Below are 15,584 nucleotides of genomic sequence, written 5' to 3'. Positions count from 1 at the left end.
TTATATTTATTCAATTTATTTCACTGGGGAAGATGGCAGAAAGTTGGAAGTACCCACTGCTTTTTTGTCCGCTTTCGGTCACTCTGTTTAAAGGTTGAATCATGGTAACTGGACCAAACGAACGTTGGTACTTACCTGAACATCGATTCTAATGATGGGAACGGGAGGTGCTACCACTGGCATGGGCAATTAAGTCAGCAGCAGTGGCTTCCTTTTTTAATAGAACGAGTCTGTTATGGTTGCAGCAACTGGAGGAGCACACCCCACCTGAGGACGCTGGCACCCCCAAAGATCTTAGCAAGATTATTGCTACAACGCAATTCTCAGCTGATGCTACACTTGACTCCACCAAGTTCGCTTCTCGAATGTTGTCTGCTTCTATGACTTCCAGGCGCCTCCTCTGGCTCAGGAACTGGCAAGCAGACAACAAATCTAAGTTTCATCTGGCATCTGCTCCTTATGGGGGAGGGTCTCTTTTTGGGGAGTCCTTGGATCCCATTTTAGTGGAGAACAAGGAGAAAAAGAAAGTGCTCCCCACTCCAAACAAGTGACAAGAGAACTGGCCAGCTCCCTACTGCAGACGATCCTCCTTCTGTCCCAGTCAGCCTGATTATCAGCAGAGTACTCGAGGGCGGATCGTTTCCAAAATAGAAATTATTTCCCTGACAGAAGGTGGAATCATGGCAACTGGACCAAACTTGGTTGATCTGAGACATTTCATTGCTCATCCAAGCAGCTTCATCAGTGTGGCCCACCAGCAGCCAACAGAGCTGGCAGCAGATTCGGACAGTGAGGAGGTTGGGGAGGAACATGGGCCAGTCCTGGAGTCTGGAGAAGGCTTTGAGGAGGGCTCTGTGTCAGAGGCAGAGAGGGAGCCAGAGCCCTATGCCAGTTATCAGCTGCCTTCAGAGTCAGACATCAGTGAGGCAGACGAACAGCTGGAGCCTTTCCCACTGTGTGCCATGCGCAGAGTTGCCAGACGAAGGGAACAGCTAAAGAACAGGGGCCGACCTGGGAGTAAGGCCACAGGTGAACGATGAATGGCCCCTCCCATAGGAAACAAAAGAGGAGTGAAAGGGGAGTAAAGTTTGCAGGAGACAATTAGTTCGCTTAATTGGTTTGTGACCCTCCGAAACTCCTTGCCAGGTTTTGCAGATATCGGCCTCTCAGCTCTCCAAGCCAGATAAGATCTGTGACTGTAAATCGTCCCTTGAAAGACTTTGCTGGATGTGAATGAACAGTAAATTAATAAAAGGGTTTTTTGTCAGAACAAGGAGTTTGCTTCATGCTCTTGGGAAGCTTAGGTCAAAACAATCAGTCAGTTTCGTTGGATGAGTAACGAAACGTCTCAGATTAACCAAGTTTGGTTCAGTTGTTAAGATTCAACCTTTAGACACCTTTGGCCTGTCATTCTGTTTCTCAGTTCAGATAAGGAAATATTTTTGATACAATGACAAACAGGGCATGGATTGTTTAGTATGGATTAAGAATGACTGCTTACTTCTATCCTGCTAAAAATATCTAGCTGTAAATTCCACATTGGATGTAGTACAAAAATCTTGTTCTGATGGAATCCTTCCCATCTACCCAGAAATGAAATAGTTTCTCTGTGTCTGAACACTATCTGATTTTATCTTGAATAAGTAAATAAAGAATTCCAAACTCAGAGAGGCAGGTTACTCTTGCTGAATCAATAAATTTCTTGATCTTTATTTCATTTGCAAAAAAGGTCAGATATTTCCCTTCAAAACAGCTTAAGACTTCCAAAACTACAATCTAAACCAGGATTGGCAAACTTTAGCCATTTTACATCCTGTGGACTTCAACTTCCAGAATTCCTGAGCCAGCCCTACTGAATTCTGGGAGTTGAAGTCCACAGGTCATAAAGTTGTCATAGTTGTCCACCTCTGATCTAAATCCCTAAACCCGGGAAAGAACCTTAACATACATGACCAGCCACAATGTCAGAGAGTCAGAAACAAAAAACAGCATTTTAAAAAAAATGTAAAGGCCCCATTTCAACTTGAAGATTTTGAAATGTTAAAACAGTAACAATCTGGTCATATGTTTTAGACCTAAACTCATGTGAGAATCATTACTCAGAGAATGGAGGGAAATTAGCTTTGTGAAGACAAAGCCAGATTTTTAGAAAGATTCCCCACTAAGCCCACAATATATTTCTTTCTTCTTTGGAAGAAAAACATTGGGAGTTAAATTATACATCTTTTATGCATCTACCTCGGAGAAACAATATATGCATCACCTATTGTAGCTCAACAACTTTATTTTGCAATGAAATTCATTTTGTATTATCAAAGCCACCTGCTCCTGTTGAAATTTCAGAGATTTCACCTTTTGCTGGTAGACAATTACTTCACCAAAAGAGCAACCTTTTGGAACAGAATCACAACCACAAGATTTTTATTTTCCCACAAGCCTTGCACTTTGAAAAGCACAATTTTTGACTCAGTGGTTAACATGGTAACTACTAGTAATAAACCAAAATTTATACTAGTTTGTGGAGGGGCCTGACAATCACTGCGGATGGGGTGGATGGCAGAGAGAACAAAGAAATAAGCTATATTGAAAAAAAGAATGTACACAGCATGTCAACCCTTATAGGGAACAGAGAAATATATATTTTTTTCTAGAATAAATCATTTTTGACAGCCATCTTAGAGCAGTGGTTAAGGAGTTGGATGAGAAACCAGGAGGACACAAATTCTACTCCTACCTTAGTCATGAAAGCTGGCTATGTGACTTTGGGCCAATCACCAGGAGACACGGAGTTCTAGTCTGACTTTAGTCATGAAAGCTGGCTGTGTGACTTTGGGCCAACCACCAGGAGACTGAGAATTCTAGTCTCACCTTAGGCAGGAAAGCTGTTTGGGTGATCTTGAATCAATCACTCCCAGCCCAACTCATACGATAAGGCTGCTGTTGTCGGAATATAGGAGCTAGGCACATTCTGTACATGGCCTTGAGTTGTGCAAACAAGGTGGAATATAACTCTATAATGCAGTTTTAAAAATGCGTGTAGCTCGAGGTTGAACTATCAGGCATTTGCAGAACGAGGTTTTCTTCCTGAGATGTTTCATTACTCGGCTAATGTCAAAAACACTTAAAAGTTATTGAGTTTGCTCATAAAACATTGGCAAGAAGAAAACCAAGTGCGAAACAAACTTGGATTTGCTTCTGAGATTTATTTGGGAACTCTGGAGAAGCTACAAAAATAAAAATAAAGCCAAACGACTGGAACAGGCAACATAAGCTGATCCAAGAAGAGTCACATTAAATATTCCCCTGTAAATTATTCCAAGTTTAGCGCATATAAACTGCTATGTTAAATATATATTTTTGCAATACCACAGATGCCTCTCTTATACTATAGAGCTGGAAAGGGCTGCTTAAGCTACATTTACATCTCTGTTCAGGGCTGGAGTCCAGATTAAAGCATTCACTACAGAATAATTTACACCAGACCAAGGAAGCTGTAGATATTTTAGTGGTCGCCTCTCTTAAGGAGTTCCATTTAGTGCAACCAAGAAGGGCCTTCTCTGTGGTGGCTCCCTTCCTGTGGAGCTTAATCCTCAAGGAGGTAAGATTGGCCCTGAAGACATGGTTTTGTCTGTGAGCCTGGGGTCCCAGGGTTATACAGAGCCCATCAAGTGGTTTCTTTGACTGTTGTCACCAGGGGGTTGCAGTGGGTTATTGGGCTTTGTATTTGAGCCTTTAGAGGGACGTGGTGGTTCAGGGGCTAAGATGCTGAACTTGTCGATCAGAAAGGTCGGCAGTTCGAATCCCTAGCACTGCGTAACGGAGTGAGCTCCTGTTACTTGTCCCAGCTTCTGCCAACCTAGCAGTTTGAAAGCATGTAAAAATGCAAGTAGAAAAATAGGAACCACAGCGTTCCGCGTGCCTTCGGCATTTAGTCATGCCGGCCACATGACCACGGAGATGTCTTCGGACAGCGCTGGCTCTTCACCTTTGAAATGGAGATGAGAACCTCCCCCTAGAGTCGGGAACGACTAGTATGTGCGAGCAGAACCTTTATCTATTTGAACCTTTACTTCTGTAAACTGTTTGGAGTCACCATGAGTCGGGCAGTCATATATATTTTCTTAATACCGTAAGTAAAAATCCCATCGGACAACTCATAGCCTTGCTTGGTCTTGGGATTCTATTGTTGATTTGTTCTTACATTACGATTCCCTCCCGAAAATTTGCCCAGAATCTGAGTTGTTAAACAACTGAACTTGATCGGTCATAATGCCCTTAACTGTCTTTTCCCAAGATTAACACACTCAGTCTCTCCTCATAAGATTTTCCAGTTCCTGATATCTTTATAGCCCTTCTCTGCAACTGTCCGTTTTTCCTGAATCTTTGTTAAACTGCAATGCACACACATGACTTAAAGCAGATCTGAATAATGCAGATTACAACTGAAATAGTACTTTCCGTGATCTGGATGCTGTTCTATCCATGCAGGGTAAAATTGCCTTTTGTCAGCCACATCACGCTGCTGATTTCTATTTTCAGCTTGCAATCAAACTGTCCTTGAAACTTGGGACCAGTGGCTTAAACTCTCCCAAATCAGAGGTGGTATTCAGCCAGTTCTGACAGGTTCTGGAGAACCGGTAGCGGAAATTTTGAGTAGTTCGGAGAACGGGCAAATAGGCTGGCCCCGCCCCCACTGCTTCGCAGCCTCCCAGCTGATCTTCTTTTGTTGCCCTGAACAGGAGAACGGAGCTGGAAAGCAGGTTAGTGGGATGGGAAGGGAATGAGGATTTTACAGTATCCTTCCCCTGCCACAGCCACAAAGCCAGGGCCAGAAAGCCACACCGTGCCCACATAACTGGTAGTAAAAAAAATTTAATCCCACCACTGTCCCAAAAATCTTAGTAGGATGGTGCTTCAATCAATTTCACCAGACTGGTGGTGCAACTAGAGCCCACAAAGAGTAGAGCCAACAAATCAACTCCCATTAGCTCATGCCAGCCAGAGGGATCCACCCAAACTCTAAGCCAGGGGTGTCAAACTCAAGGCCCGGGGCCCAGATCTGGCCCACTGGGTGCTTAGATCTGGCCCAAGGGGCCACCCTGAAAACAACAAAGGACCAGCTCTGCCAGTGCAAACGGAGCTCTGGAGGGCTGCTGGCAGAGGGTTGCAGGAAGCTGTCATAGCCAAAAACAGAGCTCAGGAAGGTGCCCCTAACATGAGGTTGAGCTGGCCACGTCCCCCCTACCCTCCCCCCAAGATCAAATACAACCCTGATGCGGCCCTCAATGAAATCGAGTTTGACACCCCTGCTCTAAGCCAACAGCCGATTAAAATGATGTTCACCAGGACACAAAGAGTCAAAGTGACTGGCAATATGCGTCTATATGTGGGTACTAAACGCCCCCATATTTGATGAGGTGCAAATGATTTACACCTACGTTCTCACTTGAGTCAGGCAACAACCTCAAAATATCATGAGTTCTTGTTGGGAGCGGAATTGTTGAAGACTTATGATAAGTCAGCCACGTTGGTTTTTGTGGCGACACCCTGTGTAACATCATATGATGGTGGCTAATACCTCAGCAAGTCACTAAGTCCTCTGAAGGAGGTTTGCTGATCATTATGGCTCTTATTAAACTATCCACTTGAGGAGAAAAAAGATAGCTAAGAAACCAAAATTTTCTTACAGCTTTGTTTTACTGAGAGACTAGAAGTAAAGACTGACATCTAGTGATAGGCCACTGTTAGTCCTAACTCCTGTTTCCAGGATCCCTTAACATCAAAAATTCATAATGGGAAACGTTTTTAATTATGCTCGGTGGACATTCGAAAAAGCTGTTTTTGGTTTCAAATATTTAATCCAGAAGATATTAAAGATTGAGATGCAACTTAAACCAGAGATGTTTGAGATTGATTGTGAAAGAATTGGAAAATAAACTCTGGGAACTTTTTTTTTTTTTTAATGTATGACAACAGCAGTAAAACTTTTATATGCGTAATAGTGAAAAGATTTGACAATACCCATAATGAACAATGTATGGTGAAGATGATGGAATTTGCTGAGACGATAACATCAACAGTTTTGATTAAAGACAGTAGTCTTAATGCTGATTGGAAAACCGTTTAGACTTTTTGTGTGAGACAGAAATGAAATTATAATATATAGATTTTGTGGTTAGAAAACATTATAGATTATATAAAAAAAATGAATGTAATCTTAGAGTAAGGTTTATTTTTAATCCCGCTTTTATCGCTTTGTAAGTAACTCAAGGTGGTGAACATACATAATATTCCTTCCTCCTTTTTTCTCCACAACAACCCTATGAGGTGGGTTGGGCTGAGAGGGGGGGGGCTGGCCCAAAGTCAGCCAATCAGCTTTTATGTCTAAGGTGGGACTAGAACTTACTGTTTCCTGGTGATTGGCCCAAAGTTGCCCAGTCAGCTTTCAGGCCTAAGGCAGAACTAAAACTTATCGTCTCCTGGTTTCTAGCCACTTGATCAGTGATGGCGAACCTATGCCACACGTGGCACAGGTGGCATGCAGAGCCATATCGGTGGGCATGCGAGCTCAGCTTCGGCGCACATGCACGGGCCGGCCAGCTGATTTTTGGGCCTTCTGGGCCCATCGGACGTCAGGAAACAGGCTGTTTTCGGCCTCCAGTGGGCCTCTGGGGGGCTGGGGAAGGCCATTTTCGCCCTCCCCAGGTTCCTAGAAGGGGTCTGGAACCTGGGGAGGGCGAAGAATGGGTCCACCGTGCCATAACGTGCCAAAAGCGGTGAGAGTGCTGGGGGGGTCATGCAGGCATGTGCGGAGGGAAGGGCGTATAGAATTATGGGTGACCCCCATAATGGCACATCCCCCCCCCCCCGTGTTTCCCCCTGTTTTGGCATGCGATGGCAAAAAGGTTAGCCATCACTGCACTAGACCAAACTGGCTGTCTTTTGTGTCATACATATTCAAAAATAAAGCTTCATTTTCTATATTTTTATTTGCTGCACCACAATTAACATCATTCCAATTTTAACCGCGGCAATATACAAATAGCATGGCAAATCTATATACATACTTTAATTCTTCATTATTCTTCTTCATAGGTCTGACTGCCGAATTCTTGCACAAAATCAGGGAGTTTCAGCACAAAACCCCAGCCTGCCTCTGGATTCATACTAACAAAGTCATCCAGATTCATCTTGTAATCTTAAAAAGAAAAAAAGCATTGAAAGTTATTTAAGTTCTTTGGAGCAGAGAAAACATTCTCTGCTCTAGAGTAGAGAAAAGAGGCTAAATATTCATGATATGCAACTCTTTTCAGTTTCAATTTTCTTCTTCCAAGACTCATTTCCAGATGGCAAAGCTAGCATTGCTCCATGAAGGAATTGAGTCCTCCAGATGTTCTAGACACTTGTTGCCGTTTAAACCACCATGATAGAAGTGGGAAGAGCTTAGAGTTTGGAAGAAAATAGCCCCGGACTGATCCATGTTATCTAAACTTTAGCAGAGAGTAAGGAAGGAGCTGAGTAAAGAACCGGTTGCTGAAACTGCAAAAATGAGATGAATTAAACTAAGAAAATGTATTGCATTTTCTCTCTCTCATTTTGGAATCTTCTGATTAGTGTTTCTCGGGCAGGCTGAGGAATTCTGGGAGTTGAAGTCCCAGAACACATCTTAAAGTTGCCATGCTTGAGAAACACTGTTCTGGATACAAAGCATTTGCTGCACCAAGTCTTGGAGCTAATCATGAGTCCCTACCAATCAAGCTCAGTTTGGAGACTTACTGCTTTACACCAGTGATGGCGAACCTTTTTCTTACAGCGTGCCAAAATTGTGCGTGTGCACTCTATCACACGTGTGCATGCCCTCGCAATCCTCACCGGCCACCTGCGTATGACCCCCACCTGCGCATACGCACATGACATCCTGCCCCCTGTGCATGCGTGCACAACCCCTACCCAGGCACCGGAGGCTTTCCTGAAGCCTGGGGAGGGAGGGGGAAAATGGCCTTCCCTGGCCCTCCGGAAGGGCGAAAAATCAACTGGCTGGCGCACGCATGCTCGCCAGAGCTGACAGCTGGTGTGCCACCAAACATGGTTCCATAGGTTCGCCATCACGACTTTACACTGTACAAACTTAACCAAATAAGACTTATTCGACAGAAACAAACCACAGCTTACTGCAATATTTAAACTCGGTATCAACAGGAGATCCAGTGTTGTTTGGGTGTAGAACACTAACATTTATGATTTACCTGCAGTTTCAATACATGGATATAGGGGAGGAGATTTCAGCCAGTTCCCGCTGGCGTCTTTCATGTGCGATCGGTCAGAAGCAAAAGTCTTCAGATACGTATCAGCTCGAACCAATCTGACTTTCCTAAGAAAGATAAGCATTTAGAATAATTTGATCAGGATTGCCTATCTCAGAAAGCAGAGTTCCCACAAGCATTTTCAACTACCGCTAAATCAAATAGTTAATAGCTGTTCAGCATTTGACTCACCTTGGGTTAATTAAACGGCGAATGGTTGGCATTTTACATTACACAGGAATATTTTACAGGTAAGTGTACATATAAGCCAAAAGTGAAGGACAAAGAATTCTATACATAAGGGGAAAAACCCCATTGGATAAATTTGCCAACTACGCCGAGCTATAAAATGCTTTGGTTGGTCCAGTAGTTGTGTTAATCCACAAGCCACAGTTTATACCTACTCACGAGTCATAATTTGTACCTACTCACAAGCCACAGTTTATACCCGTGATGGCGAACCTACGGCACACGTGCCAGAAGTGGCACACAGAGCCATCTCTCCGGGCACACGAGCCCTCACCCGTTGCTCCTCCAGGTTCCGGAGCACCAGCCAGCTGGTCTTCACACGGGCAGGAATGCCGGAAACCGGAAGAGCAGCTGCCCGATGCGAATGCGCACACCGGGCAGCAGCTCTTCCCATTTCTGGCATGCATGCATGTGGGAATACCAGCTGGCCGGTGTGCATGTGTGTGCTGAACCACTGGAAGATCATCTTCCCAGCAGGCAGCTGCTCTTCTGGTTTCTGGTGCGTGCATGCGCGCCGGCTGGTCTTTGCTTGTGCATGCGCGCCAGAAACTGGAAGATCAGGTGGCCGGCACGCATACACGCTCTCATTTCAGAACTCGGTGCTGAAAAGGTTCGCCAACACTGGTTTATACCTAATACATGGTGGCTAATGCAGTCAATTTACAGAGGTTGCCTGCAATATTATGATGATTGATTGAAAATACCTTGCTTAATGATCCCAACTCTCTGCTCTCCCTGATAACATTTGCTCAATGAATATGAGGATTGTTCAATGGAGCACAGGAGGCTTCAGGGATGGGAGAGCCCTGGGATGCCCCTACAAGTTTGGCAATGGGTTTGCTGTGAGGCTGGGTCTGGAAGAAAGCTGATCCTGTATCAGCTTGCAAGCTGGCCTGATCTCTCCTTGCTTGCTGGAGGTGAGTACAGCTAGTCTTTGACTCACGACTACAATCGAACCCAACATTTTTGTTGCTAAATGGAATACCTGTTAAGTGAATTTTGCCTCATTGTACGACCTTGCTTGCCACAGTTGTTAAATGAATCACCGCAGGCGTTCAGTTAATAGCAATGGCACTCAAGATTTATATATTGCTTCCCAGTGCTTTTACAGCCCTCTCTGAGCGGTTCACAGTCAGCACATTGCCCCCAACAATCTGGGGCTGCATTTTACCCACCTCGGAAGGAATGGAAGGCTGAATCAACCTTGAGCCTGGTGAGATTCGATCTGCCAAACTGCTGCAGCCGGTGATCAGCAGAAGTAGCCTGCAGTACTGCCCTCTAACCACTGCACCACCGCCACTCATATAACACAGTAACCCAGTTGTTAAGTGAATGTGGCTTCCCCACTGACTTTGCCTATCAGGAGGTTGCAAAAGGGAATCACATGACCCAGGGACACGGCAACTGATGGAAATATGAGCCAGTTGCCAAGCATCCGGATTTTGATCATGTGACCATGGGGATGCTGCAGTGGTTGTAAGTGTAAAAAACGGCCTTAAGTTCCTTTTTTTAAAAATGCCATTGTAACTTTGAATAGACGCTTAAGTGAACTGTTATAAGTCGAGGACTACCTGCACTACAGCATCCCTGAGGCCTGTCATAATGGCGAATGACTGCGAGAGTGGTGCAGCCGCTGGAACTTTGAAACTAGGTCGTAAGTAGCTTTTGGGGAGCCTGTAGTTAACTTCCAACAGTAGCTAAGCGGCCAGTTGTAAGTCAAGGACTAGCAATAGCACTTATATACCGCTTCACAGTGCTTTTACAGCCCTCTCTAAGCGGTTTACAGAGTCAACCTATTGCCCCCAGCAATCTGGGTCCTCATTTTACCCACCTCGGAAGGATGGAAGGCTGAGTCAACCTTGAGCCGGTGAGATTTGAACTGCAGCTAGCAGTCAGCTGAAGTAGCCTGAAGTATGGCACTCTAACCATTGCGCCACCTCAACTACCCGTTTGATTAAGTAAGCAGTGATCTTGATACAATTCCAGCTAGAGACTCACTGGGACTTACTTCTAGGTTACAGATTGTAAGATTTCAACCAAGTGTAATAAATGCTATTGAAGACAACTTATGGAATAGATACAAACGGCATCATTTTATATTCTGGCCTTAAAGCCAAATGAAAGTTTAAACAAATTGGGCTCTTCATTTCTTCGGATGTATTCTTGGCATTAGTGCAATAAGATTTTATTCATACAGACTCCACTAACAGATTAATAGAACTCTGCAGCTGAAATTTATTTTTATGGTCCTAGAGAGTTTTCCACTTCTCTAGGCTGATGCAATAAGAATCTCAAATTATGAACTGTAAGGTATCAGTCTAACTTTGGCACACCCAAGCCTTACTGCTATTAAAGCTATGCCTGGAACGTTTGTGATTGATATCCCCACCTTCGAAATTCAGCGTTAATAATGCTGTCCGATTTGAAAGCCTCTTCAATGTAAGTGCCAAAGGGGCATGGAAAAGGTAGGACAGTATCAAGATCATAGATATAGTTCTGGTCTCCATTCGACACATGTAACAAAATAACATGGTAATCCTGAAAAGAAAAGATGGAGAATGAGAACCTGTGATGGTTACAGAGGAAGGTGGAAAAAGGATAAGCCGCTACATGTAAAACCCAATTCAACAATATGTTATATATGATTTATTTGGTTTTAGTTATTGGGTTCCTTCTTAGCTCTGGTATACAAGAATGCTAGCCAGTTGAATCATAGAATGGATCATTCTAAAGAGTTCAGCATGCATGATTTGAGCATTTTGTCGTTGTCCTAGTACAAAGCAGCCCTAGATTTAACCTAAAAAGTCAAATATCGCTAAAATATGTATGAGATTTAAGAGTTGCGTGTGACCATTTGCACAGGAAAACAAGTAAACCAAAAACGTCTGTTTAAATTGTTCATTCAAATTGGTCAAATCGTTTTAGAATTAATCAAGAATATATCAACATCAAAACAAGGTTTCTCAGCCTTTTGATTTTGGTGATTTTTCTAATGTAAACAAACCATGAAGCACATTCCTAGTTTAACATATACAGCTGGTTTAAGGAATGAACTCCTATTTTAAAAACATGTTCATAACTGACCACACTAATCTACAATCTGATCACCCAAACAGAACAGCTGAAAATGATGGGACTTCATATTCGACTCATCCAGAGGACATCGTTGTTCACCAGATGTATCTCCTGCCCTTTGTTTAGGACTTCAAGGTAGCATGCATGGTGCTCCTTCTTCCCATTTGCTCTCAAACAACGACCTTGTGATATACGTTGGCTGAGCCAGAGTGACTGGCCCAAAGTCGTCTATGGAAACATCTATGGTTGAGTATAGACTAGAACAGTGACGGCAAAGCTTTTCGGCACTGAATGCCCAAACTGGAGAGAGAGAGAGCGCACATGTGCGCGCACACACACCAGAAACCTGAAGACCAGCTGGCCAGTGTGCATGCACGCACCAGCCACCTAGTCTTTGCGTGCACCGGAGCGCCAGAAACCCAAAGGCATGCGCATTTGCACCAGCCAGCTGGTCTTTGGTTTCTGGTACTCGTGAAGAACAGCTGGCTGGCGTGCATGCGCGTGCCAGAAACCAGAAGAGCAGCTGGTGACGGAGCGCGTGCCCACAGAGAGGGCTCTGCGTGCCACCTCTGCATAGGTTCTCCATCACGGGACTAGAGCTTGGTATCTCTACTCTTGGGTCCACCAACTTATCCATCATACTGGGGTGTGATGCTACTTCACCTCCTCGTGTTGCACCCTGGATAGCACGGCCGGGTAAACCAAACGACTAGCAACAATTGGCAGCCAGACTACATTGAAGAATTGGCAGTTAACGACAGTTGGCAGCCAGACATCTTTGTAGAACTCCTGGCTCTCTAAATACACGGCAACGTATATAGGCCACCCTGTCTTTGAATGGCTGTGTGGACTGGACATTAACATTTGAACCACTGTAAGTCCATGCATTTGCATACGCTAAATAAATAAATAAAATGACCATACTGGCTGAAGAAACATTTTAAAATCACATTGGGTTGCATTGTACTGAGCGCATTTCACAGATCTGGTTGTCAAAGATACATTTAAAAAGCAATTGCATGGTAGGGGCAATGGGAAACGGTGCAAAGAAAGGGTAGATTTGTTCACCCAGATCACAGGCTGATCTTCGCATCCTGCCTGCTGTTTCCAAAGTGGCACCTGCAGATTATAAAAGATCATAGTTAAAATAATTTAAGGTCTAACTCCCATCAAATAATAGCTAATACATTTTAAACAAATGCCATGTAAATACTCAAGGGTGTTTTTTTGTGGCTGTAACATCTGTTACACAAATTCTTTTTCTAGCATCAGAAGCTCAGTAGTTTTCTCCCTCCAAAAACATGTCCGCTAAATAAATGCCTATCCTTTTCTTATGTCCAGCACATATTTCCCTACAGTTCCTTCTACAACTCCTCTCTGCCTGCTTCCATTTTATAAAATTCTAGCTGATAACCTGGCAATGCCCGGGTATTTATTTATCCTAATCCATACATTTGTCCTCAAAAATAATCCTGGACCAAACGTAATTTCTAATGTTGGATTTTTCCCCTTACCAGAGGGAGCCCGCTAGTGGAATACTGTGAAGCTGTTGCCATGGCAACTCCACTGCGCTATATAGTAGAAGCCATTTTATGGCAGTACTGTTGAAGCCATTTTAAGGCACAACAGGCTGGATCTTAACAGAACACCCCCCCACCCCAGGGGTGTTAGGGGTGTCTTAATCCAACAGTGTTTGTTTCCAGAGAGTAAGTCATCTGTGTACCAAGTTTGGTTGAAGTTGCTTGAGGCGTTCCAGAGTTATGCTGGAAAACACACACACACACACACACACAGAGCTGTTGTATGTATAGAAGGATGCATTGTTTGAACAGATTGCATTGTTCAAACAACACAGTAACAATAACAAAGGCACTTTTTTGCCTTTCAAACATTTTGACTTGACCCTTCTCCAACCATTTATTCTGCTACATTGGATTCTATTGACATAGTTAGCTAAGTGAATAATTAACTAGGTAGTTAATGGTTCTAGCAGTACACAGGCACACTAGCTGGGTCAATAACTTCCACCTGGGGAAAACACCAACAGTTCAACATATGACCTATTGTTGCAAAACAGTTTTGCCAAGCTTTGTTACATCAATGCCCCTTCCCTATAGGCTATGTCAGCAGATTTTCAGCCTTTTTTTTTTTTTAGGAAAAAGGGTGCGTCCTATACTCCGAAAAATATGGTAACTTTAACTGTTAGACCAAAATGGCTCTTATTAGGCTATTAGAATTGTCAGCAATGGGATAAGGGGAGTCTGAAGCCCCAAACCAAGTAGAACAGCTTTGATCCTGACATTTAAGGCAGTTGGTTTTTGTTTGCTCTACCGCCACATCCCAACTTACCATCTTTCTATCATTGGAAATGAAAACAGCATAAAATTCTTCTAAAGGGTATTGATTCTTGCTTCGGATATGTTCACAAAGTTTCCAGATATTTTCTTCACTGTAGAGAAATAAAAACAGGAGCTCACATACTTTTACGTTTCTGTTCTTTTCTGCTCCTAAAATCTTAATTGTTCAAGGTTATTATGTATTCCCACGTTTATTCAATTCATTCTCTCTTCTACACAATTGTACAAATGGTCATAAATTACCTGGAATCAAGTGTTTAATTCTGCCAGGGTATTGTGTACATTTTGTATACAATACCTTTTTTACCAGAGATAGCCAAAAATGAAATTCCCATTAAGAAAAATAAACAGGACTTCAAACATGGAGGAAAAGCGAAGGCTAGCTTTGGAGATGTAACATCAATTTGATTAAATGGGCTCTTTGTGTTATATAGTACAATGACTAACCGCAATATGTTGTATCATTCTGCATCTATTTATCAGTACCTAATAAATCAAAATGTTCTTTCAAAAATGCTTCCGGATTGTTTGGAGGGCTGGAGGAAATTTTGGTAGACTGACATCGGCTGCCCTATTAAGATTTTCTGGAACTATAACGGCGATCGCTCCTAGGTTTTATAATAGGGATAACCCTGTCTTACCAATAGCAGCTCGTATAGACGCAAACGGAGCGAGAAGAGACCACCGGGTCGTAGCGGGCCAGGACAGCCTCCGCCTCCGCCATTGAAGCCCGACGTTGGCTGGCCAAGGGGAAAGATTAAGAGGTGCATTTCCCGGAGAAAGCCAGAACAAGAAGCCGCTCGTCTCTGGCAACGGGGGGCGTTTGAAGAAGCATCGCTCCACGCGTGCGGTTCCGAACGTCCTGGGGGGACGCGTTACAAGGAACGCCTTCCCCCGGAAACGCCGGCTGCATTGCAAGGCTGCTCGATTCAACTAAGAGGAGCCAAAAGGAGACGAAGCGGTTAAGCGATCTTGTGGCAATTCCAATGTGCGTGTGCTTAGAATTAGATAATACATAATAGAATAACAGACCTTGGAGGTCTTCTAGTCCAATCCCCTGCTTAGGCAGGAAACCCTACACTACTTCAGACAAATGGTTATCCAATCTCTTCTTAAAAACTTCCAGTGTTGCAGCATTCGCAACTTCTGGAGGCAAGTCGTTCCACTGATTAATTGTTCTAACTGCCAAGAAATTTCTCCTCCGTTCTAAATTGCTTCTCTCCTTGATTAGTTTCCAGCCATTGCTTCTTGTTCTACCTTCAGGTACTTTGGAGAATAGGATTCGGTCCAGTTCGCCCTTAAAGGGCAAGGCCAAATCTTTTATTAGGGCAAAGACTTTCTTAGGCGAAGGCAGAAGCTGCAAATTAACAAAGTACTTTATAGCTTTTGAGTTAGTGTCAGTTAAACTAATCAGAGAGAAGCAACCTGGAATTAAGGAGAAACTTACTAACAGTGAGAACAATTAACCAGTGGAACAGTTGCCTCCATAAACCGTGGGCGTTGCTCCATCACTGAAGGTTTTTAAGAAGAGACTGGACAGCCACTTGTGTGAGATTATATAGGTTCTCCTGCTTGAGCAGGGGGCTGGACTAGAAGACCT

General features: G+C 43.6%; 1 protein-coding gene across 1 annotated transcript; it reads right to left on the bottom strand.

Moving 5' to 3' along the window:
• Positions 1 to 5,269: 5,269 nt before the first annotated feature.
• NTAQ1 (N-terminal glutamine amidase 1) lies at positions 5,270 to 14,896 on the bottom strand. Its single transcript, XM_081952826.1, has 6 exons — positions 14,626 to 14,896; positions 13,977 to 14,076; positions 12,696 to 12,746; positions 10,942 to 11,090; positions 8,247 to 8,371; positions 5,270 to 7,198 (listed from the first exon to the last, which is right to left on the bottom strand). Exons 1-6 carry the CDS (start codon positions 14,706 to 14,708, stop codon positions 7,080 to 7,082), a joined length of 627 nt encoding a protein of 208 aa, XP_081808952.1. The 5' UTR covers positions 14,709 to 14,896; the 3' UTR covers positions 5,270 to 7,079.
• Between the last annotated feature and the right edge of the window lie 688 nt (positions 14,897 to 15,584).

Source organism: Natrix helvetica, assembly GCF_964273705.1.
Source record: "Natrix helvetica genome assembly, chromosome: 4".
In the NCBI taxonomy this organism is placed as follows: domain Eukaryota; kingdom Metazoa; phylum Chordata; class Lepidosauria; order Squamata; family Natricidae; genus Natrix; species Natrix helvetica.
The sequence above is the reverse complement of the archived record's forward strand: the minus strand, read 5'-3'. Positions and strand labels throughout refer to the sequence as shown.

What these genes read in the sequence shown, in the direction of transcription:
- NTAQ1 (XM_081952826.1), bottom strand. Translation starts at nt 14,708, where the DNA reads ATGGCGGAGGCGGAGGCTGTCCTGGCCCGCTACGACCCGGTGGTCTCT. An exon ending in ATTAACGCTGAATTTCGAAG is followed by an intron (nt 8,372 to 10,941) that starts GTGGGGATATCA and finishes TATCTTTCTTAG; the next exon opens with GAAAGTCAGATTGGTTCGAG. An exon ending in TCCATGTATTGAAACTGCAG is followed by an intron (nt 7,199 to 8,246) that starts GTAAATCATAAA and finishes TTTCTTTTTAAG; the next exon opens with ATTACAAGATGAATCTGGAT.